Source organism: Balaenoptera ricei, chromosome 16, assembly GCF_028023285.1.
Source record: "Balaenoptera ricei isolate mBalRic1 chromosome 16, mBalRic1.hap2, whole genome shotgun sequence".
NCBI lineage: Eukaryota > Metazoa > Chordata > Mammalia > Artiodactyla > Balaenopteridae > Balaenoptera > Balaenoptera ricei.
Genome location: NC_082654.1, coordinates 109,120,408 through 109,147,444, shown reverse-complemented (window position 1 = coordinate 109,147,444; position 27,037 = coordinate 109,120,408). Strand labels below are relative to the sequence as shown.

The window sequence follows — 27,037 nt, the reverse complement described above, 5'->3', positions numbered from 1 at the left end:
TCCACACCCTCTCCAGCATTTGTTGTTTGTAGATTTTCTGATGATGCCCATTCTAACTGGTGTGAGATGATACCTCATTGTAGTTTTAATTTGCATTTCTCTAATAATCTCTTTCTTATACTATAGACTATAATGAAATAGAGGCGAGGAAGGACACTAGTATTTGCTTTTTTTTTAAATATATATAAATTTATTTATTTTATTTATTTTTGGCTGCATTGGGTCTTCGTTGCTACACGTGGGCTTTCTCTAGTTTTGGCGAGTGGGGGCTACTCTTTGTTGCAGTGCGTGGGCTTCTCATTGCGGTGGCCTCTCTTGTTGCGGAGCACAGGCTCTAGGTGCACGGGCTTCAGTAGTTGTGGCACACAGGCTCACTAGTTGTGGCACACGGGCTCTAGAGCGCAGGCTCAGTAGTTGTGGTGCACGGGCTTAGTTGTTCTGCGACATGTGGGATCTTCCCGGACCAGGGCTCTAACCTGTGTCCCCTGCATTGGCAGGCAGATTCTTAACCACTGCACCACCAGGGAAGTCCCAGGACACTAGTATTTGGATAAATGTTTGTTTAACAATTAAGCAAAATGAAATGGAAGAATTCATATACCATGTCTCCAGTGAAGGGGCCTCTAAGGTACGTTTTCCTCTTTACTGTGTTCAGAGTCAGTGCAGTGTTAAGCCTCCTTCACGGTTTTAAAACTCTGGACACTTCTTTGTTTAGAGTTACTTTTTGAGATTTCCGTACAGAGTATATCTTTGCTGAAATGCAGAGGATTTGCTGAACGTATTGAATCGTGGACCAGCACATTCTGTTTAGCAATCAGACGGTCCAAGCTACTCCTGTAGGTTTGTGTGTGTGTGTGTGTGTGTGCACACATCGTTGCTCACGTGCTGAGGACACTTCTGGAGATGAAAGCAGCCTCTTAGAAATGAAACCAAGGACAATGACAGATTAGAAAAGGAAGACAAGGAAGCAGACAAGGAGGAGAAAGGGGAGGGAGGCATGTGGAGGGGGTCGGTCGTCTCTGCTTCTCGGGATTTGGAAAGCTTCTCGCAATGTGTTTTTGAAGGAAATGGTAGATCCAAGTTGAAATGGCCTTCTCAGCAGCTGATGAGGTGTGTTGTGTGACCTGTAGAGAGTAAACCAAATTATGACACTAGCCCAGGTCCTTGACCTTTGCATGAGTGATGGGAAACAGGTGGGAGAGTCTGCTTCCTCCAGATGCAGCCAGAAGAATGTGTGCTGAGATCTTAACCCTCGCTGAGCCTCTCCTGGTGGCTGAAATAGTCAGAGAATCTACTGATTTTCCTGGCTATCCCCACAATGGTGGCACTCCTCTTTCCTCAGCGGGCTCATAAAAGTGAAATTATTTCACTTTTCTTGCAAAAGAGACTTTAAGTTTAAATTCCTTCTGCATCTCCCCATGCCCCTCTTTTTAAGCTATGGATGACCCCTTTCATTTAATTGTTGGAGTCATGGTCAGCTCAGTGGGCTTCTCGTTGTTGAGGCAACAGAAAACCCTCATTTGCACTTGATTCCCATACTTCTTCTCTCCCTGCTGGTGTGCCTGTGCCCTGCATTGGACACGGTTAAGGTGGGCGTCGCCCAGGGTTAAGGTGGGCATTGGACAGGGTTAAGGTGGGTGTCGCCCAGGGTTAAGGTGAGCGTTGAATAGGGTGAAGGTGGACGTTGCCCAGGTTTAAGGTGGGCGTTGCCCAGGGTTAAGGTGGACAATGCCCAGGGTTAAGGTGGGCGTTGAACAGGGTTAAGGTGGGCGTTGAATAGGGTTAAGGTGGGCGTTGAACAGGGTTAGGTGGCGGTTCCTTTGACTGCAGGCTCTCACCATCTTCCTGACCTCGAGGTGCCATATTCACAATTCCAGGGAAATAGGCCAGCCAGCCTCGTGTTAGTCCCTTTATTTTCCTAAGGTAGTTTCCCCATTTAAATTTTTTTTCCACGTCCAACCTCAAGAGAAACTCAGGAAGCAGAGTTTCCCATCCGTCAAGTCACTTTAATGGGGCCCGGGTGACCACCGTCGGTGACACAGGGAGAGCCTCTGCATTTACGGTTGTCTGTTGGTCCGGAACCCACGTGAAAGCTGAATTAACATCCTTGTTCTTCCAGCCCGCGAAGCACCTAGACAGTGACGAGGACTCGCCTCTGGTGACTTTGTCCTTCGCGCTCTGCATCCTGGGTAGGAGAGCTCTGGGGACCGCGGCTCACAACATGGCCATCAGGTACCTGGGGGAATAGTTGTCACAGACACCAGTGGGCATTTTATATGCTGGACAGATTTTTGTCCATCATTTTCTTTATTTTAAAGTTAGACTGCTCCTACTTCTTCCAGAGTGTTCTCTCCCTAATAAATCATGTTGGGCCTGTGAGAAGACTTTTTAACCATGGTGATCTGGAGACTTAGATGTGGAAACAGCATTAATACGGAACAGTCAAAACCCTGGAATGCTGGGTATAGGGTGTTCTATGTTACAAGGTTCCTTGCAAATTTTCTGGGAAGATTAAATGAAATCATGCATACAAAGCACCTAGCCCGGTATTTAGCAGAATTAATGCTCAAAAAAACGTTAGTTCCCTTCCCCCGTTTTCCTTCACAAAAGAAAATTGTCGCTTCTGTGCTTTAACTCCAGCCCCTGCCCTGCCCTGACTCTGTGGGGCTTTGATGATTGGAGGCTGCTTCTCCTGTTTTTTTCAAACTCTCTTTCTGCAAGTTTCTCTTCTTAAAGAACAAAACAATTTTGTGTTTAGTCTTAGACTCTCTCCTGGCCCTTTTCACCCTCCTTCGCCCTCGGTCCCTGAGGTCTTGCCTTCACAAACAAGCCCCTGAACTGGCATCACAAATGAAGCTGTGCTCTTTGCCCCGACCTCCTCCTTCTCCAGGGAAACCGCTCTTGTGAATTTCATCAGTCGCCTCCTCATCGCCCCGGCTGGTGGCCGTTTCACAGACGGCCCCTTTGGTAGTTAGCACTGTGGACCGGGTGTTCCGGATTCTGCCTGTCCGTCAGAGGCATCTTGATTGGTGCACATGAAAATCTCCCGAGGGGCTTGTAAATATCCCGATGCCCAGGCCTTACCCCAGGGCAGAGCGATCACATCACGACCCCTGCGGGTGGACCACGCATCGGGACTTTTTTATGGCTTCCCGGGTGCATCAACATGCAGCTGAGAATCATACAGACCCAGGGAGCTGAAAAAGAAAGAGCGTCTATGTAGTGGTGTCTCCTTTACTTGGACTTTCTTCAAGATGTCTGTGTTGTATTGTTGATCCGGTGCTCTGCAAAGGGGTCCTTCTGATACTCGACTTGAGTGTGTTTGGGGGTTATTAGGTGGGATGACAAGCCGCTTAAGGGCAAAACCCACATGTGTGCTTGTTTAACAGCCGTCACAGTGCCTGGCCATTGGGGAAGCAAGTCCAGGGAGACTTGTCGAAGGTGTTTCCGAATGCCCTTCCTGCAGGGGATGGCTCCGAGTCATTCCTGTTGGCGAGCCATGGACAGGCGCCCTCCGTGACGTGTGTGCATTGGTAAGGGGTGACGTGGTGTGGTTGGCAGTCCCTCCATCCCTCTCTGGAGGCTATAGCCTTGAGTCACTAAGAGGAAAAGGTGAGAACCAAGGTGGTTAGAATTCGTGACAGCTAGTCTTTCAGCACCCACATCCCAGAACTTTATGATGAGTTCTTCATCCAAGAACTTTATGATTTCTGATGAGAAATGCTCACCAATTACAGTATTGTGTTGATCTGTGTTCTAGGAAATACTCTGGGGAGGAGCTGACCTTCTTCTAGCCCCTCTCTTCCCTCCTACCCGACTCAGCCTCACACTAGACCCGGGCAGTTCCCTTTGTGGTCATCTGGGACTGAATTTGATGATTGAAAGTCTAGCAGAAGCCTCCTTCGTGGGCTTTGTGAAACAGTCCCCTATAGTACTGTAAATAGGGAATACTCTTTGAGAAGGGCTTCAGAAGATTCTGGACTCCACATCACAAAATGAGTCTTCAGATATTCACAGCATCCAAGCAGATGATCTTTTGTTGGATCAATGGGAAGTTTTTATTTTAATTTTTTTAAATAAATTTCAAATTTTCTTTACAAATTACAAATAAAATGCTTCAACGATTTCACTCTTTCCATTCCCGTACAACATATTTTCAGATTTCTTCGATCTTGTTCTTTGTGTTACTTGTTCCAGTATTCCTGATCCAGGTGTATCTAGCTTGGTCTGTTTTATTTATATTTTCCTTGAATAAGTACCATGCCTAGCAGCTGCTTTCATCAGCCTTGTTTTGATGGGATTTTCTTTGTTTCAAACAGCTTCTCATACTCCATGTCGGCTCTGCTTGTTGCAAACATAGTGATGAGATAAATCTGGGAATGATACTCTTGCTAGTCTAGGGAAAGATTTGATTATCTGGGGCTGATTCACTCCACTGAGCAGTCCTGTACCGTATTTCAAGGTGCCCTTGTCTTTATGGTGGGCCTGCTACTCCTCATTTTCTCCTCAGGTGAAATTTAGACTCATATTTTATAAAAACCTCATTTGGAATTTTGATTTAGAGTATATTAAATTCACAGATTAATTTGGGGAAAGAATGGACATCAGTCAATAATATGGTGTATCTTTGTAATCATTCAGTTTTTTAAATGTCTTTCCATAATAGTTTATCATTTTTTTGGAGATTTGTAATCCTTAATGGACTTGTCTCTAGGTATTTTATAGTTTTATTGTGATCATGAATAAAATCCTTTTTCTCCTGTCACATTTTCTAATTGGCTACTGCTGGTATACAGGAAAGTTACAGTCAGTCCCCTACATACGAACCTTCAAGTTTCAAACTTTCAAAGATGCGAACGTGCGTTTGCACGCCCAATCATGTAAGTTAGTTCACGTGTCTGGCGTACATTGTCACATGCGTGCGTCCTCTACAAGTGGTTGTGCTTTTGTGTACTTTACTGTACTGTGTTTGTTTTGTTTTGTTTTGTTTTGTTTTTTATAGCACATGTCAGTTTTCATTTTTTATTATTATTTATTTTATTTTTTTTGGCTGTGTTGGGTCTTCGTTTTTGTGCGAGGGCTTTCTCCAGTTGCGGCAAGCAGGGGCCACTCTTCATCGCGGTGCGCGGGCCTCTCACTATCGCGGCCTCTTGTTGCAGAGCACAGGCTCCAGACGCTCAGGCTCAGTAGCTGTGGCTCACGGGCCCAGTTGCTCCGCGGCATGTGGGATCTTCCCAGACCAGGGCTCGAACCCGTATCCCCTGCATTGGCAGGCAGATTCTCAACCACTGTGCCACCAGGGAAGCCCACTGTGTTTGTTTTTTATGTATTATTTATGTGGAAAGTATTATAAACCGATTACAATACAGTACTATATAGCCGATTGTGTTAGTTGGGTACCTAGGCTAATTTGTTGGGCTTACGAACAAATTGGACTTAACGAATGTGCTCTCGGAATGGAACTCGTTTGTATGTAGAGGACTTACTGTATTTGGTTTTTTATATCAATTTCATCCTGGGCACCTCTACTGAACTCTGTTATAAACATTATTTCAGTTAATTCTATTTGATTTTCTGCTGGAAAGACATATCTGCAAATATGACAGTTTTGCCTTTTTCTTTCCTATATTTATACCTCAGTTCTTTTTCCTGTTCCGTTGGCCCTGACCTCCAGTTGGAGGTGGGCATCTGTGTTCGTTTCCAATTGCTGCTATAACAACTTACCACAAATTCGGTGGCTTACAGCAGCATAAATTAGTTGTCGTACAGTTCTGGAGATCAAAAGTACAAAACAGGTTTCACTAGGCTAAAATCAAGGTGTCTGCATTCCTTCTGGAGACTCTGAGGGGAGAATCCATCCCCTGTTCTAGAGGCCGCCTGCATCCCAGCAACCCCTTCCTCCATCTTCCCAGACAAAAGTGTAGCCTTTTCCAGTCTCTCTCTGCCAAACTCTACCTCACCCACTTCCTTCTTTTACTTATGAGGATCCTTGTGATTACATTGGGCCCTCCCAGATAATCCAGGAAAATCTCCCCATCTCAAAATGCTCAATTTAATCACATCTGCAAAATTCCTTGTGCCCTGTAAGGTAACATAACCACAGGTTCCAGAGATAAGGACATGGACATGTTGGGGAACCATTATTCAGTCTAACACAACATCCTCACATTAATCCAGACATCAGTGGGGAACAAGCGTCATATTTTAGTGTTAAAAAATAAGGTTTGTTTTAGGATTCTATTAGACATTTTCATCGTTAGGAGTGTCCTTCTCTTCCTAGATTGCTAAAGCTTTCATCAGGAAAGGATGTTGAATTCTTTCAAAGTTTGAGGGCTCACATTCAGATGAAATTCTTCTTAAGTCTATTAATGTACTAGGTTATTTTAATAGATTTCTTCATTAAAACATCCTTACAATTCTGAGATAAGCTCTACTTGGTCACGATATATTCTGTCTATGCAATGATGGATTCACTTTGCTAATATTTTATTCAGTATGGTTTTATTTATGTTCACAGTAGGAGTGGCTTATCTGTGTGTGTGTGTGTGTGTGTGTGTGTGTGTGCGCGCGTGTGTGCACACGCGTGCGCACATGTGCTTTATCCTAGTATAATTTTAACTCAGGAGTATGCCCTTAAGTGTACTTTCTGAGACCTAACAAGTCATTCTCACATATTTAGTATTAAAGACTAACAGATGATTTTTGAGCACTTACTCCACAGATAAGTCTTATATAGCAGCCTAGCATAAGTCACAAGCTCTGCTTCATTTGATGGGTTTCTCGGGGAAATATTTTGACTTCACAGCAGTGACATAGCTTTGATAGGCTATTCTCAAGGAAGAAAAATACACACATGAAAAATTAGGATGAGCAAATTTAGAATCAGCTTAAATGATAAGCTGAATGCAAGTGAGCAAAAGAGTACAGGTATGTAAAATGTCTTCAAATAAGACGTCCATATGTTACGGAGATAGAATGAGTTAATAGGGATGTGACAAGCAAACGCTGATAATGGTTTTAATTTGGAGTTTGGGGCCTATCCCCTTTGTAGAACTGTGTCTCCTACTGAACAAGAGCATACAAATATAAAGGCATGTTTAGGAGGAAGTCAAAATAATTTCACTGACTGCAGGGGCTAAAAGATGGCTTGGTGACTGTCTTCAAGTACATGAGAGGTGATGAGTGGATCCTGACCGATAGTCCATTTATAGAGATAAAAGGTGAGAAGGTGACTGCATTCACAGCAGCAACATGTTTGCTTGAAGAAGAAATTTTACTGACTCTTGGAGTAACTAGGCTTCTAAGAGAATAGAACATGTCAAGATAAATGTAAGCTTGAAAAATGACAGACCAACAATCCAGCCCTAGATGTCCTGTGCTGGAGGCTGAGAGCCCCGACAGATGACCTTGTGGCAGAAGGTCACTGTCATAGTCTGGGGTCACATCTACCATGTCCACACTGCTCTCACCCACAGCGGACTGAGGAAAATAGCATTCTTCAGGAATCCCGGACATAATCTCAGTTTCCCTGCCGACCTTCTGCTGGAGACGAGACCCCAAACTAGGGCCAGACGTCGTAGTGAATCCTCTTGCAGACAAGACTGAGGTCTGCCTGACAGACTGGGGTTGGAAACTCAGAAATCAGGACCTAGAAGAGAAATAAAGTAAACATGACGCACGGTCCTGAACCAGGGATTAAAATCAAGTCGTCCAGCTCAGATCAAGATGGTGGCGTAGGAAGATTCTGAGGTCACCTGTTCTCACGATCCCACCAAACCTACCAAGTCACATAGAACAACTATCCCTGAGAATGACCTGAAGACTAGCAGGACAGATTTTCTGCAATATTAGAAAAAGCCACATCGAGAAGGGTAGGAGGGGCAGAGACACGGTCCAGTCAGAACCTGTACCTCCAGTATGACGACCCACAAGTGGGAGGGAAGTCACCACCGAGGGGGTCCCCCCTGAGGAGCGAGGGGTCTGAGCCTCCCGTTGGGCTCCCCAGCTGGGGGACCTGAGCCAGAAAAACAAGCCCCATAAAATCTGGCTTTGCAACCAGTGGGGCTCACGTCCAGGAGAGCCCGAGGGCTGTGGGAAACCAAGACTCAGCTCTGAAGCGCTTGTGCCCAAACTCACTTGTTCCGAGTGCCAGCACGCCGGATTGAGAAGCACCTGGATTGTACAAGGAGGTACATTGATTAATCTTAGACCACTTGCCGGAGGGGCAGGGATCTGGCGGGACTTTCTCAAGGGACAGAAGCGCTGACAGACACCTTTTTTTCTTTTTCTTTTAAAAATATTTATTTATTTATTATGGCTGCACCAGGTCTTAGTTGCGGCGTGCGGGATCTTAGTTCCCTGACCGGGGATCGAACCCAGGCCCCTAGCATTGGGAGCACGGAGTCTTACCCACTGGACCACCAGGGAAGTCCCCAGGTGCCTTTTTTTCCCGTCTCTTTCCACGTTGCTGGCCGGGTGCTGGTGGGCGTCATTTCTGTCACTCTCCATCACCTAGCTAACACCTTGCACCCTGCCCTGGAGTGCCCTGAGGACCAGCCTTGCCCAACCTGCTCAGGCTCCCTGGGTCCCACGCCGAGCTCCCACTCCCCTGCTTCTCTGAAATGTCTGGGTGTTCTGGTCCCCAGAATCACCCCTAGCACCTCAGAATCACCCGGGCAGCTTAGTCAGAATATGGGCCCCAGGCCCCATCACAAATCGCCAGCTTAGACTCTCTGGGAGCCGGGTCTGGAAATCTAGTTTTGATTTTGAACAGCTGCCAGGAGATCGTTTCTTCTGCAGCCAGCTTGCTCCTGGTATTCTGGCCAGCCTCGGGAAGCATCTTTCACCAGATAATAGCAGTTGATCCCGTTGATATGGAGGCCCAGAAGCACTTGAACGCCACGAGGGCAAATGTATTTTTAAAAAGCTTTTCACCAAATCTTGCCTTTTAGCTAGTTCTCGCTTGGGAAATATTATTTCTCAATTTATCTGGCATTTACTTGGAACCACATGGCTGAGATCCTTTCACCACGTGATTGCTCTCCATTGATTATCTGAGATTCTGCAAGATAAGCGTCCTTGGTTTATATCTGAAGCCTGTGTTGCCTCGACGTTCCAGTTCAGTGGCAATGAGAATAACGATCACGGTGAACGTTGATGGTGTGCTCCCTGGGTACTGGGGACAGTGCTAAGTGCTTGAAGCGAGTAGATGCATTTCATCCTCTCTCGAGGCGTGAAAGAGGATGAAGTAGGTGCTATTACTGCCCCGGTTTTACAGCTGGATAAACCAAAGCCCAGAGCTGGGATCTGTGCGATGTTTGGACATGGCGGAGTCCTGCCCAGGCTCTAGACCCCTGCTCCCGACTGCTACACTGTGTCACAGTTAGTCCCATCTGCCCCCAGGAATTCTTCAGGTCGCCCCCATCCATGTGGCTCGGCCACCCCACGGTGCCTGCCGTTTCCTCCTCACTGACTTCAGCTCCCTTTGTTGACTGTCCTGGCCTGAGTTGTGCTGACGTGGGCATCATGGCCGTCCAAGCTCAGTGTGGCCTGTGCCGTCTTTCTGGGGTGGCACCTGGCCCTCTCCCGCTGGCCCAGCGCCCTTTCCTCTAGGAGTGGCTATCACCCTGCGCTCTGAGTGCCCAGACCCCTTGGATACGTCTTCTGTGCTTTTCAGACTCAAGCATGGGTCCCAGGGGACAATCAATGTTGGACCCTGGGGTGTATTGGTCCCCTCCCCACACTGACACGTGTCCTTTATTTTCCAACCACACGCACGCGCGCTCCGCCCCCCATGTCAAGAGATTCTTAGCAAACCTCTCCCCCAGCCTCCACGTACCCCTGGACACACTCAATCCTAAGGATGGACCCAGAAAAAAAATCGATGATCGTGAGGACAAGAGATTTACCCAGATATCAGCAAGAATCAGAGCCAAGATTCGAGCTCAGGATTGGAGCTTCTGGTTCCCTTCCCTCCAGCTTTGCTGCCATATGCTGGTCCCTACAGCACTTGGACATTAAAGCCTTGGAGCTACTTGAGGGCGACCATTGCTTTCTTCCCAAGTGTTCTTTCTTGACTTTAAAGAAGCTCTGTGTTTCCTGGAGAGGTAGGTGGCCAGGAGGCTGCCATGCTCCTTCAGTGTGACGTGAGATGCTCAATATTTGTTCCCACCTGCCTCATCCTCTTTCGCAGCTCTTTCTGGCCTGTTTCCTCTTATATGAAAGGGTTATAATGCTGTATCTTGTACAGGCATCCAGGAAAATGAGCTAAGCTGATGGAATGGAAGGCGCTTAGTAATGCACAAACCACCAGAAAAATCTAAAGTATCAACCTTCCTGCCTCACTTCTAGTTGCTCAGAGCTGGTGCTTTTTTTTTAAATCTGTTCACTGAAAAATTGTTTATTAAGGTGTTAAGGTTTTATATAGTTGGTTCAAGATCCGTGTAATTTAAAATTCTGAGTTGCCCTTAAATAATCCAGATATCTCCAATACTCACACGTATATAAACTACTATATTTCCTGATATTTATCATAATTAGACTTCTCTAACTTCCATTTATCAGACAAATAAAACATTAATCTTTCAAAGCCACACCTTTAGGAGTTCACAAATTCCTATTTCTCTTGAGTATTTTTTTTAAATTATATTTTAAAACTTCTTTAAAAGGAAGCCTAAACCCCCAAATCAAAGGCCTTAATCTGCCTTTCACAATCTATATGTATATCACATCATCATGATGTACACTTTAAATATCTTACAACTGTGTCAATTACACCTCTGTAAAGTCAGAAGAAATTGAAATCACACACAAAAAAGCCTTCATCTGAACCAACGTTGAGAAATAGAGCAATGAAGAGGATCTTTTATTCATCACACAGAAAAAATACAGAATGTATTTAGTTATTTATTTTCACCGAAAGAGAATATACTTTGTATTTAAAGAAATCAAAGATTAGTTGTCAGGAGTTGCCTTTGGAGAATGATCAGTAAGTGCCTTAGCAATGGTCGAATACTGATAGCAGGGACCATGGCCTCTTGCACGCATTAATCTTCATACTTCCAGCTCCTTTAACCACAGAGTGTGGTTACGGGTGATGGGATTAACCGTGCAACCGGTGCACGGTTGCGGGATCCCACGGAGGAATGAAGCATGCGTGAAGCACACTGCCGTCCCTGGGGTGGAGACGCTCTCTGAGCTAGGATACTGACTTAGATAACCAAGCACATGCTCTCTGAGAATCTCCATTACTCATCAGTGAGCATGGGCAACCCAACCTGCAAATCACACTTAATCGTTTGCATATGTTCTACAAGCGCTCCACGGGTGGCGATGCGCTACAGCAGAAGACCCTTCACGATGCGCATCTGTAAACATGCGCTGTACAGACCTGCTTGGAAATAAGCTCGAATGAATGTATCAGTCATTCTGGAGAGTCCGCTGGGAGTCCTGCAGAAACTATCCCAGCATTAGACTTGTTTCCACCTGAATCCTCAGATTCATTGACGCTGGACCCAAGATAATGCCCATTGTCCAAAACTTAAAATCTCTATCTTTAATGCTACTTTTTCTTTCTGAAAGAGCAGGGTTTCTCAGTAGTGGCACTATTCACATTTTAGGCTGTGTGGTTCTTTGTTGGGGGGGACTGTCCTGGACGTTCCTGCCTGGCCTCTACCCACTGGGTGCCAGGAGAATGACCCCCTTCAGCTGTGACATCCAAAATATGTCTCCAGATATTGTCAGATGTCCCCCGGGGGCCAAAATGTCCTTGGGCCAAGAACCAGTGAGAGGGTGCAGGTGAAAACTGGGCTGAGTTGGTCAGTGATTTTGAACAAAAGTAGGGCTTCGAGGGGCATAAGCAACGTCTGGCTAGAACAGAGCTCTGAGGACTCCTCTGTGGATAAAGAAAGATGCGATACAAGGAGTGAAAACAACCTTTGCTTCAACTGGCCGTCCTCAAGCTGTCATTGCCGTGAAAGGTGATGGGTGAGGATGCTGAATTGGGCGGGACCCGTTAAAGCATAAGCCTTAGGCGGACCTGGGGCTAGAGTTTCCGCTGGCACTGCAAGCAACAGCCTGAGCCTCAAGCTGGAAAATGGCCATTTCCACGAAGGTTATGAATGACTGTGCTTAAGTACTGATGGCTCCAGCCTCTCATCTGTACGCAGCGCCAGTGATTATGTCATCATAGAATAGGAAACTGGGTCGGAACCAGAAAGAATAGGAGTCACTACAAGCAGAGTGTCACGAAGACCCAGCTTGGTGGTCGTTGGTGTCTGCTGGGGGTGCAGAGTCACTCTGAGGTGGAGGCTGGATCATCCTTTCCAACACACGCGTGAGCATACACACGTGCACCCATGTAAATGCACACATATACACACATGCACACACACAAATGTGCACCCATTGCTCATGCACACACACAAATGTGCACCTATGTATGTGCACAATATACATACATGCACACATACACACATGCACACACAAATGTGCACCTATGCTCGTGTACACACATACACACACACCTACGCACGTGCACACACAGTTATGAAGGCGACATATAATTCAAGTCCTGACTCTGTGGAACATGGGTTGAGTGCTGCAGAAGAGGTACAGAAGGCCCGTTATAGAGTTTGTTGCCAAGCAGTCCTCAGTGCAGGGGCAATCTCTACATCCACATGTAGAGAGCCAGACCGCGGCACCGAGATAAGCCCGGTCTTACATGGCACTGCACACGTGCTAAAAACTTAGTAAATAAAGGCAGCGCTAGGGGCCCGGGCGGTGGCTGTTCTAGTCCCCACGAAGGCCAACCTTGATCGACTCAGATGTAACCCTATTTCCCCACTCCAGCTGTTGGCCTGGGGGTGGGAGCCTGTCATCTCTCAGTAGAGTCTTAACAAGACGAAGCCCGATAATGCTCCAAGTCAGAAATGTGCTGCAGGCGACCTGGAGACCTCTGCTGTTCCCTCCAAAGCCTCCCAGCTCGTGACATCTCTGCCTTCCTCCTCTTCATTCTCCTGAGGATAAAAGGCAGGTCATGAAACACCCTTACTTTTAGGATGCCTGTACCTTTAAGGTGCTAGGGGTAATACCATCAATCTAGTGGAATTCTACCCCAGGCTTTGTTTTCTACATGGAGACTCATTTAAAAAAAACTTTTTTTTTATTGAAGTGTCATCGATTTACAATGTTGTGTTAATTTCTGCTGTACAGCAAAATGATTCAGTTATACATATACATACATTCTTTTTCATATTCTTTTCCATTATGGTTTATCACAGGATACTGAATATAGTTCCCTGTGCTCTACAGTAGGACCTTGTTGTTTATCCATCCTATATATCACAGTTTGCATCTGCTAATCCCAAACTCCCAATCCTTCCCTCCCCCCTCCCCCTCGGCAACCACCAGTCTTCTCTATGTCCGTGATTCTGTTTCTGTTTCATAGATATGTTCATTTGTGCATTGAGACTCATTTTAATGGAACAGCAGTAAGCGTCACAAAGTGTCATTTTCCTCTGAAAATAGAAAGGACCGGTAGAGCATCTATCGTTGGGGACCTGGGATGGGCTCACGAGCACTCAGTGAGGTCCCGTGGAAGGGCGTTTTCCCAGCCGGGCAATCAGGTCTGTGGTTGCTTTCACACGCCGCCGAGCAAAGGATGGGTTGACTCTCCGGCTCTCCTCTTCCATCTGCCCGTGTCGCTCTGGGCATCTGGGCAGGTCCCTCTATCTCCCTCTGCCACCGTCCCCAGCCCCACATCAAGAGGAGCGATTTCTCTACACCTGTGTGCAAGCAGCGAGGCATGCTTCTAATCCTTTCCAGAAAAAAAACCCACCCACGTTTAACCCCCTCTTTTCAGTACTTCGCCCCTATCTGATGACAGGGGCATTTTGGACCATTTTCGGTGCCAGCAGTTAGCACAGTTTCAAAGCTTCCCTCCCTGCCTCTGCACTGCTCCAGCCTGGCTCTGCGGTCCACCCCTCCCCTCCCAGGACTGCAGGCAGCTCCAGGAAGTCTCTGTTCTGTGTCGGGGGAGCCTGTTCAGGAGGGCTGCCTCCTGGACTCTTTCTGGAAGGTTCTGGGCTCCTCGAGGCCACAGCATCAGCCCCACCTGCCTAGACCCTGGCTGCTCCCGTTTCCCGCAGTCTGCTCTGACTCCAAGCCCCGGCATCCCTCTCAAGGGAGTTCTGGAAGGAGGTTAATGATGCTGGGGTGTTTCGCAACGACGTGCTCCGACAGCCAACAGTGGAGCTATTTTCCTGACGTGTGGGTCTAGCGCGCTGCACTGAATCCAAAGTCTTGCTCGGCGAGCCAGCTCATTAAATCCTTCTCAGCTCCATCCTCGGAGAGTCTCTTCCACACACACGTCCCTGCTCGTCTGTCCCCGTTCAGCCGTGTCAGGGACGCTGTTTCTCGTACAGCTGCCCACTCCCGCTCAGGGATGTTAGAGGCCAGGGTGTTTAGAGGCGGCTGTGACTGAGTGTGTCACTGGAACTCCAGGCAACGAATGAAGGAAGAACCATTCTTTCCCTCCTCATAATACAGGGTGAGTCGCTTTCCCAAACCCACTCCCTGCGTTGATCCAAAAGGTAAAGGACCCAGACGGTGAAAGATGTCCCTCTGCTCTCCACCCAGGCAGTGCTCAATTACATGCAGGAAACGGAACAGAGCCAAAAAACCTAGAAACATAAAAACCTGGACAACCTGAGGAATCCTTCCGTCATTCATTTTAATCCCCTCTATCGTGCCTCATCCACTAGTCATTAAAAAAAAGGGTGGGATTGGGAGCTGGATATTCTCTGAGAATCTAAATGGCCAATTTGAGATTGCATTTGGTGTCGTTTTCTCTCCGTATGGTGGGAGAATCCAGTTTTTATTGTGAGTGACATAGTCCGAAAGCGCTATCCGGAAACACAGAGACGACCAATGGAAGGGCCTGGGTTCTTCCCCCGGCCTCCCTGCCTCCCTCCCAAGAAGTGGAGGCCCCAGGGCTCCTGGACCAGACGGCCCCGTGTCTCAGCACTCACTCTGCCTGTGGACGTAGCAGGCCAGCTCTGACCAGGACCTCCACCATCACACTCAGGGACCCAGAGCATCAGTGGCTATTCCTGAAGGTGACCATTACAGCAGTTGTCACAAGGGTCTGAATATGGTCTGCAGTGTCAGGTGTTCGGTGGGACCTCTGCTGGATCAGCCTAAAGACAGTAAAATCCCTCCTGAGGTGACACAAGGGAGACTCAGGCCAGTTCAGGGTAACAGGAGCCTGAACACCTTTGCTCCTTATGAACGAACAAACTCGACTTTGTTTCACAGCCTGGATTCTTTCCTGTACGGCCTCCACACCCTCTTCAAAGGTGACTTCAGAATAACAGCCCAAGATGAGTGGGTGTTTGCAGACATCGACCTGCTGCACAAAGTTGTCGCCCCAGCTCTCAGGATGTCCCTGAAGCTGCACCAGGTAAACATCCCTTTTTTAAAAAAAGTATAAGCCTGAAGCATCAGGGGAAAAAATGACCTTTCAAAAACGCAGTCCCTTTCCTCGGCATGACATTGATGAGTGGGCTTCTGATTTAGTAACTAAGCGTTGAGGCATTGCATATTCTTGACGGTGTCTGTGACAATGTGCCCTCAAGACCCCTAGGAGGTGGTGGTCTCCCGCTAGGATGGAAGAGGGGACTTGGCCAGAGAAAATGACATCAGAAGTGCCCACACTGTCTCAAAAAGTCATAGGCACCTAAGCCGCAAGCTCTTTGCCTAGCACGGCCCTGAGGCCAAGGGTGCTGGGTTGGCGAGGTGTCCTCCGTCCACTCAGGGCAACTGTGAGATGTGGAGGTGGGCTTGGCCTTGCACCCACCCGGGGCCGGCTCTCTGGTCTTCCTGACCCGAAGATGGACTTCCTTCCCCAGGACCAGTTCACTTGCCCCGACGAGTACGAAGACCCCGTGGTCCTCTACGAGGCCATACAGTCCTTTGAGAAGAAGGTGGTCATCTGCCACGAGGGCGACCCAGCCTGGAGGGGCGCCGTGCTGGCCAACAGGGAGGAGCTGCTGACCCTGCGGCACGTGGTAGACGAGGGCGCGGACGAGTACAAGGTCATCGTGCTCCACAGAAGCTTCCTGAGCTTCAAGGTGATCAAGGTACGGGGCCCATCCTTCCCAGCTGGCGTGAGCCTCCCACCTGGGCGGAATGTGAGAAGAAACAGGACGGATTGGCACCGATGCCCTCGCCCTGGGCCAGCATCCTCTGTCTCGACCCACAGCCCCAGGGTTGGGGGGCAGCATTGGCCAGCGTGCAGGGCAGCCCCGGGGCAGGCGGTGCGTCTCCTCCAGGGCCCTTTCCCACCCCGAGAGCCGGTGCGCAGGTGACAGCTTCGGCAAGAAGTCCTGGTGGGCTAGACACACATGTCGCTGAGAGTCAGATCTAGCTTATTCTTTTTAAATTAATTAATTAATTAATTAATTAATTTATGGCTGCTTTGGGTGTTTGTTGCTGCACACGGGCTTTCTCTAGTTGCGGCGAGTGGGGGCTACTCTTCGTTGCGGTGCGCGGGCTTCTCACTGTGGTGGCTTCTCTTGTTGCGGAGCACGGGCTCTAGGCGCACGGGCTTCAGTAGTTGTGGCCTGTGGGCTCTAGAGCGCAGGCTCAGTAGTTGTGGTGCACAGGCTTAGTTGCTCCGCGGCATGTGGGATCTTCCCGGACCAGGGATTGAACCCGTGTCCCCTGAATTGGCAGGCAGATTCTTTTTTTTTTTTATAGCTATTTTTTTTTTAATTTTTTTTTTTTAATTTATTTATTTATTTTTGGCTGTGCTGGGTCTTCGGTTCGTGCAAGGGCTTTCTCCAGCTGCGGCAAGTGGGGGCCACTCTTCATCGCGGTGCGGGGACCGCTCTTCATCGCGGTGCGCGGGCCTTTCACTATCGCGGCCCCTCCCGTTGCGGGGCACAGGCTCCAGACGCGCAGGCTCAGCAGTTGTGGCTCACGGGCCCAGCTGCTCCGTGGCATGTGGGATCTTCCCAGACCAAGGCTCGAACCCGTGTCCCCTGCATTAGCAGGCAGATTCTCAACCACTGCGCCACCAGGGAAGTCCCTAGCTCATTCTTAAAGACTTTATAATTCTCTAAAATTCCAGACCTTCCTCTAATAACCTGTTCCTGAACCCGAGAACTTCCTTCCCAGAGATTGTCTTCTTCCTATAGCTTCAAACCACCGGGCTGAAACAAAGCCTTCCTTCCTTTTTATTTGATCTCTGTGGCCCCGTGAAAGTGGCATCACATCCACCTTACAGGGCTGCCATTCGGGCTTGACTATGAAAGCTTTAGGCCAAAGTATTGTGGTCCCAGGTACTTGTGGTCCCAGGTACTCAGACCCAGAACCAACATGCTGGAGGCCCCCGCCATCTGCTTTTCTCCCCGCGTCTTCCCCGCCCTGCAGGTGAACAGAGAGTGTGTCCGTGGCCTTTGGGCGGGGCAGCAGCAAGAGCTCATCTTCCTCCGCAACTGCAATCCCGAGCGCGGCAGCATCCAGAACCACAAGCAGGTCCTCCGGAACCTGATCAGTTCTTCCTGTGACCAGCCCCTGGGGTACCCCATGTATGTCTCCCCGCTCACCACCTCCTACCTAGGGACCCACAGGCAGCTGAAGAACGTCTGGAGCGGACCCGTCACCTTGGACAGCGTCAGGGCGTGGTTCCGGACCAAGTGGTTAAGGTGGGTCTTGACAACAAAGGCCGTTATTTACCTGGATGCTGGATGGGGCGGGGCTGCGACTCCAGGGCTTCTGGTTGGAATGTCACCGTCCAACGCTCTTTCCGTGCCCAAGTGCCCCGCCAACACAGCCTTTGTTTCATCAGATGAGTCTGCCTCCCTCCCCCTTCCATCCACGGGCTGAGACTTGGGCTTGAGCCCTTGCAGAACTGCCGAGGTTATGGGTCTTTGGGAGTGACTGTTACACATCTGTCTCAAAGAACGGGGCTTGAAATCCCTCCTCCCACCCAGCACGCATCTCTCATCCCCTAAGTCTTCTCACCCCGTTGTAACGGTGTCCCTGGTGAGTTGGAACGAATTCTAAGATGTTCTGTCAGAATCTGGCGGAGCTCCTTGTCAGGCCCCAGAGCTGAGGGTCCCTGTGGCCGGTGGGACCTGCGGCTTCTTCATCCGGGCGCGGTGTATTCGTTTATCAGACTCTGAGGTTTGGGGAACGGAAGGCCCTCTCTCCACCTGCGTCTCAGGTGTGCTGCTCACCTGTAGAGTCCGGTCTGCCATCCCGATTTGGACACGAATGTGATGGGGCGTTTACGGCAATTAGAAATGTTCTGGTGGGAACCCTTCAAGCGTTTCTCCCTCTCACAGGGTGCGGAAGGACTTCGATGCTGCCGGCCAGACCGGCGCCGGCAACGTCGAGGATGCGGATGCCGGGGGCGCCCCGCCCATAGGCGGCAGCAGTGCCCCCAGTGGTGAGAGCCGGGAGAGCAGCTCGGAACAGCCCAGAGAGGATGGGAACCGCCACTGGTCACCCCCTGAAGGGACAAGGACGAGAGGTGCGTGCAGCGGGGGCTTCGTGTTACTGATAAGGCTCCTGTAGTCCCACTGGCCAGCACTGTGGGTTGTGTTGTCGTTCTAACCTCTGAGAGCCCCAAGCAGGAAAAATCAGTGTTGGGACAAAAGATGCCCCAAATATACTGACTCTTATAGGTTCTACTCAGAAAACAACTCTCCATGTGTTAGATTCAGCATTTAACCTTTATCCATCTGTCTGTCCATCACCTCAGCCAGCCAGCCAACCAGCCATGTGTCTGTCCATTGGTCCAGCGGTCACTCCCTTCCACCCCCTCTCTCACTCATTCAGTGCCTATTGGCTCACGTGCTTCTGTGTCGGGCTGTGTTGTAGCTCTTGGTCCATGATGGTGCCTTCGTCTTTCTGTGAGTTGAGCCCCCCTCTCCAAGTCTGTGGCGAGGCCGTTGCCCACAGTCTACAGCTCTCCCCTTCCTGCACTTACACCTGACATTTCAGAGCATAAGAAAAGAGGGAAGAAGGGTGCCAGCAGGTGGGGATGGAGGGGGTGGCTTGGTTCAAGTTTGGGCTGAGTTTAAAGTTTAAAATCAGTTAGGCTCAACTAGATGGATGAAGTTCCAAAACCCCAGTCCATTGGGAGGAGGGGGCTGGCTTAGAAAAGATGACCCCGAGGGCCCGCAGAGGACGCGCCCGGGTGGATGCGGGAGAGACAGATGCTTGGCCCTGGTTCCTGCTGGCACACTGGCACTCAGCTTTGCCCTTCAAAACCTGTTAGTGGCTTCGCCTTTTGGCCTCAGTGCTTTTACCATCCAGAAGTATTCATTAAGTGCCTTTTTGTGCGTGTTCCCCTGCCAGCTCTGCACCGAATGAGTAATGAGGAACGGTCCCTGTCTTCTGGAAGCAAGGCTGAGGATTTAACTGAAATAGGATTTATATAAAGATGGGCAAGATGGCAGATAGATAGATAGGGAGACAGAGAGACAGACAGATGATAGGTAGAAGACATATGATAGACGATAGATGGATGGATGGATATGTGATAGATAGATAGAGATGAATCAATAGATGATAGCTAGATAATAGAAGATAGATGAGAGATGGAAGGAAGGAAGGAAGGGAGGGAAGGAGGGAGGGAGAGGTAGGTAGGTAGATGGGCAAAGTGGTTGCCATTAGCTGCTTAGGGGGAAGAAGGCCCCCTTCCCCGCCCCGTGCCGTCTGCCCCAACCCCAAGCAGAGCAGTCGCCCAGCCCGAGGCCTCCAGTGCTGGGCTCTCAGGCCAGGAGTTTCTCATTGCTTAGCTAACAGTTGTTATCGCGTGAGAATTTTAAGTTTCAAAATCACATAAAGTGATCTTCCAGATGGGAAAATGCAAGGTAGGTTCCAAATGGAGAAATTCCTGAGCGCTTGGCACGTCTAACCAGGTGACTTGTGGGAACCAGAGGGAGGCTGGAGTCGGGGGGGTTTCTGGCTGGCGGGGCCGCAGGCGTTTAAAGAGCCGAGGATGGGCGTGCTGGACGGGCTCTGACTCAGTGAGATGCCTCTTCCCTTTCGTAGAAGCGAAGCTGTGCCAGCGCTTGCGTGGCCTGGAAAGGGCCAGCGCTCTTTCCTGTCCTAAAATCCAGACCGCATAGCTTGTGAATGTTCCCCCCGTTCACCGCCGGAGCCTGAGGCTTCCATGGCAGATGTTGGAGCTGGATCTTCCAGAGCCCAAACCAGCTGTTCATTTTCCATTATTGCTTCTTAAAATCGCTTCTCCCAAGGCCACGCTTGGCTTTCCGTGCTTTGCGAGCTCACCAGGCCCACCAGGCGACATCGCCCACGGGCCTCATGAGCGGGACCCCACCCCCCACCCCCTGCAGCCGGTCCCGGGCTCTAAACCCAGCGGTCCTCCTGTTTGGGAGACTCCGGAAGCCTCTGCCGAGCGTCCGAGGCCTTGGAGCTGCTCCAGCTCTTCACGTGCCCCCCGTGCCCTGCCTGACTTCTTCCGCTGGCTCAAGGGCTCCTCTTACAACTGGCCTTCCTTGGGGCTCCCCCAGGTGAAGCTGACACCCAGCTCTTCTTGAAGCAGCTGCCCGGGTTCTGTAGGCCCCACTGTGGGCAGGGCAGGGGTTGGGGACGTGGGGCAGACACATGTGTCTCCCTGTGCTGTAGAAGCTGACAGTCTGGAAAGAAGGCCCTGCGCTCCTGGGGAGTTGTCCTGAGACTGGGTGCCCCCTGCCCGTGAGAGGGTCAGAGGGCTGGCAGGGGGCCCACCTCGCCCCTCCCCACCCCAAATAAAAGAAGAACCGCTCTCTTGCTCTCTCTGGCCACTCAGGCAGCCCTGACAACTGCACAAAGTCTTAAATCTCTTTTCCACATACCAGCCAGGGTGACAGTATTTTAACTTAGGACATTCTTCTGTTGAATAAGTCTTCCCATATCCCTCAGAACAAACCTGTATTCCTTTGCTAGGGCAGCTGTAACAAAGTACCGCCAACTCAGTGGCTTCAACAAAAGACTGTCTCACAGTTCTGGAGGCCAGAAGTCCAAAATCAAGGTGTTGGCAGGGTTTCTTCCTTCTGAGGCCATGATGGAGAATGGGTCCCTGGACTCTCCTGCCTTCTGGTGGTTTGCTGGTGATCTTGGGCGTCCGTTCCCTTGTAGAAGCTTCATCCTGATCTCTGCCTTCATCTTCTCATGGCATTCTTCCTGTGTGCGTGTCTGTGTCCAAATTTCCCCTTCTGGTGAGGACACCAGTCCCGTTGGATTAGGCCACCGTACTCCGCTACGACCCCCATCTTAATGAATGATACCTGCAACAGTCCTCTTTCCAAATACGGTCACATCCTGAGGTTCCAGGGTTAGTACTTCAGCACATGAATTGGGGGGCCCAACTGGGCCCTCGCCTGGCCTGCAGGTCTCCCCATGACCCCTGGCTCACATTGCCTGGCCTTACAGCCCCCTCTCTGCCCCTCACTCACGCCAAGCGCTCCTCCCCGCAGAGCCTCTGCCGCTGCGGCTTCCCCAGGCTGGACGTCCTGCCCCCAGGCTCAGCTCAGTTCTTCGCTCCCTCGCTCAGCCTCTGGCCAAACGCCACCACCTCAGAGAGGCCCCTGGCCAGCCAGCCGTCCACGCGGCTCTGCCCCCGTCACTGTGGCAGGCTGTGCGTGCTCAGGGCCTGGGAGCTGCCCGCGCCTGCACTAGGCCAGCGCAGTGCAAGGGGGTGCCCGGTGGCGGCCCTGTCTTCTCGGGGCGGGGACAGAGGCACACAGGGGGACCGTGGCCCGCTGCGCCTCGCCCTGCCATGCCCGCGAGGGGCCCGTGCTCATGTAGACCTCTCGTCTGCACGTCCACACTCCATCCACACCTGCCTACTGCTTCTTGCCCCGCCGCAGGCCTTGCTCGGTGCACACACCTGCAGGAAGGCCCAAGGCCCTCCCTGGGGGGCAGCCTGGCGGCGGGTCTGGGCAGGCTCTGGATTCGGGCGGGGCCTTCTGGAGAGCCAGGCACCCCGGCGCTAGGTGGCGGGGGGTATGGGGGCCGCCCAAAGCATCCCTTGTCTCCGTGGCTTCCTGGTCCTGGGGAGAGATGTGGTAGGAGAAACAGGGGTCGAGTGGGACCCTCTAAAGTCCTGGGGGGGCCGCTCAGGGCTAAGGCGGCGCTGTGCTCAGCAGGCGCGGGCTGACTGTATGGGTGGATGGTCCCGGGCTGACTGTATGGGTGGATGGTCCCGGGCTGACTGTATGGGTGGATGGTCCCGGGCTGACTGTATGGGTGGATGGTCCCGGGCTGACTGTATGGGTGGATGGTCCCGGGCTGACTGTATGGGTGGATGGTCCCGGGCTGACTGTATGGGTGGATGGTCCCGGGCTGACTGTATGGGTGGATGGTCCCGGGCTGACTGTATGGGTGGTTGGTCCCGGGCTGACTGTATGGGTGGATGGTCCCGGGCTGACTGTATGGGTGGATGGTCCCGGGCTGACTGTATGGGTGGATGGTCCCGGGCTGACTGTATGGGTGGATGGTCCCGGGCTGACTGTATGGGTGGATGGTCCCCCTATGGACTGAGCCACTCCCCGTGAGGCTTCCCCGGGGGCTGGGCTGTCAGGCCCTCAGGCCACAGAATTCCCAGGTGAGACTCAGCTGTCGCCAGCTTCTGTCTGTCATAGCCAAGAGCAAAGCGCCAACAGCTGCGGATCCTGTCGGCTCGTCCTTGTGCCCCAAGCCCCCTGCCAGAACCCTTCATATATCTTTAGAAGAGTCTCCACCTAAGACTGATTGCTCTCCTGGTGATGCCTTGGGGATCGGGCACTGGCCACACCGAGTGGGCCTAGTCCTGGGGGGGAGGGAGACGCCCGAAGGCAGCTAGCCCTCTTCCCTCCCCCAGAGGAGGGCCACGCCACGGTCCCCGACGGGCTCTCCCTGCCCTGGAAAATCCAGGCGGCTCCAGATGCAGCCCAGCTGGTCCCCTGAAGGACGCAAGAGTGACCACCTTTCAGACCATCTGGCTTAGAGTCCCAAGGGGGCCCCAGTGGGCTGAGAGAAGCCGGTGGGGCGTGAGTCCCGGAGGGGGAATGACAGAGATGGCCCCATCTGCCCTCCAGCCCTGCCTGCAGCCTCACCATCCCCCCCCCGCCTCAGTGGCTGCCCGGGGCGAGGCTTTCCTGAAACTCAGCAGGGGGCATCACAGCCCGTGGCATAAGCCAAACACCCATTCTGCGGGGCTGGGCAGGGATGGAGTCCAAACTTGCCTTTGAAAGGATGAAACACATGAGACAGTTGGCTTGAAACCAGCCACTGGGACTTAACAGGCACGCATCAAGGCAGCAGGGAAATCTTGGACTGTCAGGACAGAGCAGGCCCCTGAGAGACATCAAGAAAAGCCTGAAGTTGGCATCAGAAAGGGACAACCTCACTCCCCACACCCAGGGCAAGATACCTCCTCCTGCCCCTGGAACACTGAAATGTCTCCATCTTTTTACTCCCACTCTGGTTAAAGCCATACGGGGACATGGCCACCTTTGGCTTGGTTCATTGCACCCACTCACTCCCTGGGGGAAGTTCAAGGCCAGCACCCCTGTCCCTTCTCTCCACGTCCCTTGGCAGCTAGAAACACGCCCCGCCTGTAAATAAGCACCATGTCGGAACCCCGGGACTTGGAGAACAAAGCCCAGGCGGGGGTAAGCTTCCAGTGGGATCTCAGGCTGCGTCCCTCAGCGCCCGATAAACGCAGGTGCGCACAAGCATCCGTGCTGCAGGCAAGAGGAGAGCTGCCCCCGCCCGGCTCAGGTCTTCGAAGCCTGGCAGGGGCCTCCCCCAACCGGCCCCCTCCTCCTGAGCTGGTGCAGAGAGTGGGGATCGCGGGGGGACTCTCGCACCCTGACAGGGCCAGGCGCAAAGCTGTCAGTTACCGAAGCCCCGAGTGCAGTAGCCCTTGTGACCCCAAGGACACCGGCCCCAGAAGGAGCCGCACATGGGGAGGGGGACAGCCCTGCCCGGCGCCACGGCCTTGTACCTGCCACCAAGGACTCTTCCCAGATGACGCGGCCAGTGGTGAGATGCCCAAAGGCCCCTGGAAGAGGGAGGGCGGCCTGGGAAGCCACCCCCCGCTGCCGCTCCCAGCAGGACGGCATCGCCAAAGGGGACTCTGTGCTGTGCAGTTGCTGGGTTTCCTTCCAGCCTCCGGCTTCTCTGGCCTCCTTCTCGCCCTCCCTCCAATTGAATCAAACCATGGTGCCCACAGCTTCTAGAAAGCAAGCCAGGGGCCTGCTCAGCCAGCGCAGGGAAGTTAGAGGTCGGTCTCCAGTCCTGGGGGGGATATTCCTGATCCCGGATCTTTGTACTCCACCTGGAAGACTCACCTTCCCAGCTCCCGCCCCGTAGCTTGCCTCCCAGGCTACAGGGGAGGCCCAGGGCCCAGTCTGCAGGGGCACACGGGTTGGGGGGGGTGGGTCTCAGTGTCTAGGTCAAGGCACTTTTGAAGCGTCCCAGATGGTTCCAATGGCCAAGGTTAAGAAGCCCGTGGCCAAACCCAAACCGTCTGGGGCTGGCTCTGTTCCCAGTCAGGGGTTGAAGAAGCTTTGGGTTTCCACGCGAGGTGAGTTTTGCAGGTTGGGCCCTTGTTTCCCGGTCAGTGTGCCGCGTGCCGAGCCTGTAGATGCGGCGTTGCAGTCAGAGAGGAAGGGCGGAGGGTGGAGAGCACCGCGTGATGCCACGTAGGCAACCAGTGATGATTGGTGTGCTGTGCCCTGCGGGAGTCCCCGGGGCCGAGGTGGAGGACCCGACTTCCGGGCAGGGCATGACAGAGAAGCCTAGCTACGCAGCAGTGATTGAGCCGCTCTCAAGGGTGAATGTGAACGAAATTCTAAGAACAGGCTCTTGTTTTACTCACAGTGCCCAAGGCTCAGTGCCCATAACTGGAGTCCCAACTGCTCCCTCCCTCCCTGGGTCCCTGCTTCGGTCCCCAGCCGGGTATCCCCATCCTGGCCCTTGCCAGACTCTCAGAGGACTGGGATCCCAGGTGGGCACAGCGTGTGGGTGCCCAGCACCTCATGCCTGACTCGCGGGCCCTCACGCCCAACGGCCGGGAACTCACTATGCCGCCCTAAGTGCGGCCTGACAACCTGCAGACTGCTTGCTGGAAGGGGACTTGGCCCACTGGTGGAGGCTGGTGGTCTGCTTGCTGAGAGCAGTTAGGAATTTGTAACTAATCTGATTCCCAAATTGGACAGGAAGGCTATCTCTTCCATCCTATTTTTTTTAATAGTTTGGTGTTTTGAAATTTTGAAATTTTTTAAAGTACAAAAAAACTTCAAGAATAAGGCAATGACTACCTACATACATTTCATCTAGATTCAGTAGTTAACATTTGATACATATAATTTCTCTCTTCTATCCTATTCTAAGGATTTGCACCACCACCTTTCGGATAACAATCAAAGACAAAGGAATAATGCTGGGATAATGAACAGGGGAGGGTAATTTATATGGAATTTCAACCCAGGTTCTAAGGAGAGTTTCCCTAGAAACACTCCTAATTTGATAATGAAGTAACTGGCAAACTAAAACTACAAAATAAGTAGCATAGATGTATTTAGCTTGGTTTCGTACTTGTTCCATTTGCAAAATTAACTAACTTTGAAAAAATCAAGAGCGACAAAAAGCCCCAAGAACATCTGAAGCAGTGAAATCAGGGCAGGGGTTACCCCATCTTGCATGGGAACACAGGCCATTCCCCTCTGGCACACAGATGGGTCTGTTTGTTACTGGAATGAGCTGAGCTCCCCCACTAAGTACGGGTGGTCTCTCCAACATCAAAATCACTGTCTTGCGGATGAATGTGGACTATTCTGGGGCAGCAATCAGCGTTGCAGTATAAATCACAAACAGATGTTTGGCCTTGCCAAGCTCTGAATAAACTAACAAATCACCATCTCTGTTCTTAATTCGGATTCGTCAGGGTCCCTTTCTCCCTCTTTCTTCCTCTGTAAGAGTAACATACTAACGCTTCAGCAGGGACCGTTCAGATGGGCCCCATCCCCGGGTGGGAGCCCCATGCCTGCACTCACCCAGGGAGTCCCACTCTGTGAGCAGCGCTGCGGGGGGAGCACCCCGATTTCTCAGCAGACGGGCAGGAGGGAGCCACGTGGGCACCCCAGTGCCCTCTGGCAACGGGCACCCACCATCACAGTGGGCACATGGCAGTTAAGGTCGACGTGAGGCACGAGGGCCCTTTCAGCCAGTCCGCCGCTGTGGGAGGAGCAGGGCTAGAGGGGACCCGGGGAATGTCCACAGTAACATCTGTTCCCTAAGGAGTTCTCTCGCAAAAGATGTGTCACTCTCAGCTGTTCCCATAGGCAAACATAAATATTTCAGAATCACCGGGTGCCCAGTTCATCATCTGGGCATTTGGGGTGAGGTGACATTCCTTGGGGGTACCCACCCTGCAGCCCCCTCTATTTTTACCCATTGAGTGTAACTGTAGCCACTCCTGGACACACATCAGTAGGGCAATTGGTAGCACCGTGACGTCACCAGCTGCCCCCTTCAAAAGAATATTTTATTTATTTTTATTTTTTGTTTTTTAACTGAAGTACAGTTGATTTACAAATGTTGTGTTAATTTCTGTACAGCAAAATGATTCGATTAAGCATATACATACATTCTTTTTCATATTCTTTTCCGTTATGGTTTATCATAGGCTACTGAGTATAGTTGTCTGTGCTGCCCAGTAGGACCTTGTGGTTAAAATAATATTTTAAAATTAGACCCTGGTGAGTAGTGAGGCTTAAGTTAAGGAATTCAGCGTTCCAGCAAGCTCAAGGCTCCTCCACCAGCCTGGTCTCTAAAGCCGCAGAGGTAAGTCAGGCACAAGACAGGCACTTTAAGCCTGCCTTCCTCCAGAGACGTGCCAGGACCAAATCCTTGGCCAGTCCAGTCCCTTGTGTCCAAAATGGCCTTGTTTTTCTCTCTCTTTTTTTTTTTAGATTTAGGCCAGAGTGGATATATGTATAACAACTGATTCACTTCGCTGTACACCTGAAAC

The 27,037-nt window shown here is 51.2% G+C and overlaps 1 protein-coding gene across 6 annotated transcripts in view; it reads left to right on the top strand.

The window, feature by feature from the left end:
- Nucleotides 1-27,037, top strand: part of PCNX2 (pecanex 2) — a 305,993-nt gene that overhangs the window by 274,989 nt on the left and 3,967 nt on the right. For 4 of the 6 annotated variants that reach the window (XM_059900886.1, XM_059900885.1, XM_059900883.1 and 1 more), the window contains 6 exons: nucleotides 2,120-2,232; nucleotides 3,390-3,533; nucleotides 15,316-15,460; nucleotides 15,909-16,139; nucleotides 17,434-17,708; nucleotides 18,351-18,538. In XM_059900886.1, the coding sequence (XP_059756869.1) occupies nucleotides 2,120-2,232; nucleotides 3,390-3,533; nucleotides 15,316-15,460; nucleotides 15,909-16,139; nucleotides 17,434-17,708; nucleotides 18,351-18,538 (1,096 nt within the window). Of the gene's footprint in view, nucleotides 1-2,119; nucleotides 2,233-3,389; nucleotides 3,534-3,760; nucleotides 4,014-15,315; nucleotides 15,461-15,908; nucleotides 16,140-17,433; nucleotides 17,709-18,350; nucleotides 18,539-27,037 lie in introns of those variants that run through there. The other 2 variants (XM_059900884.1, XM_059900888.1) reach the window with 2 other exon arrangements.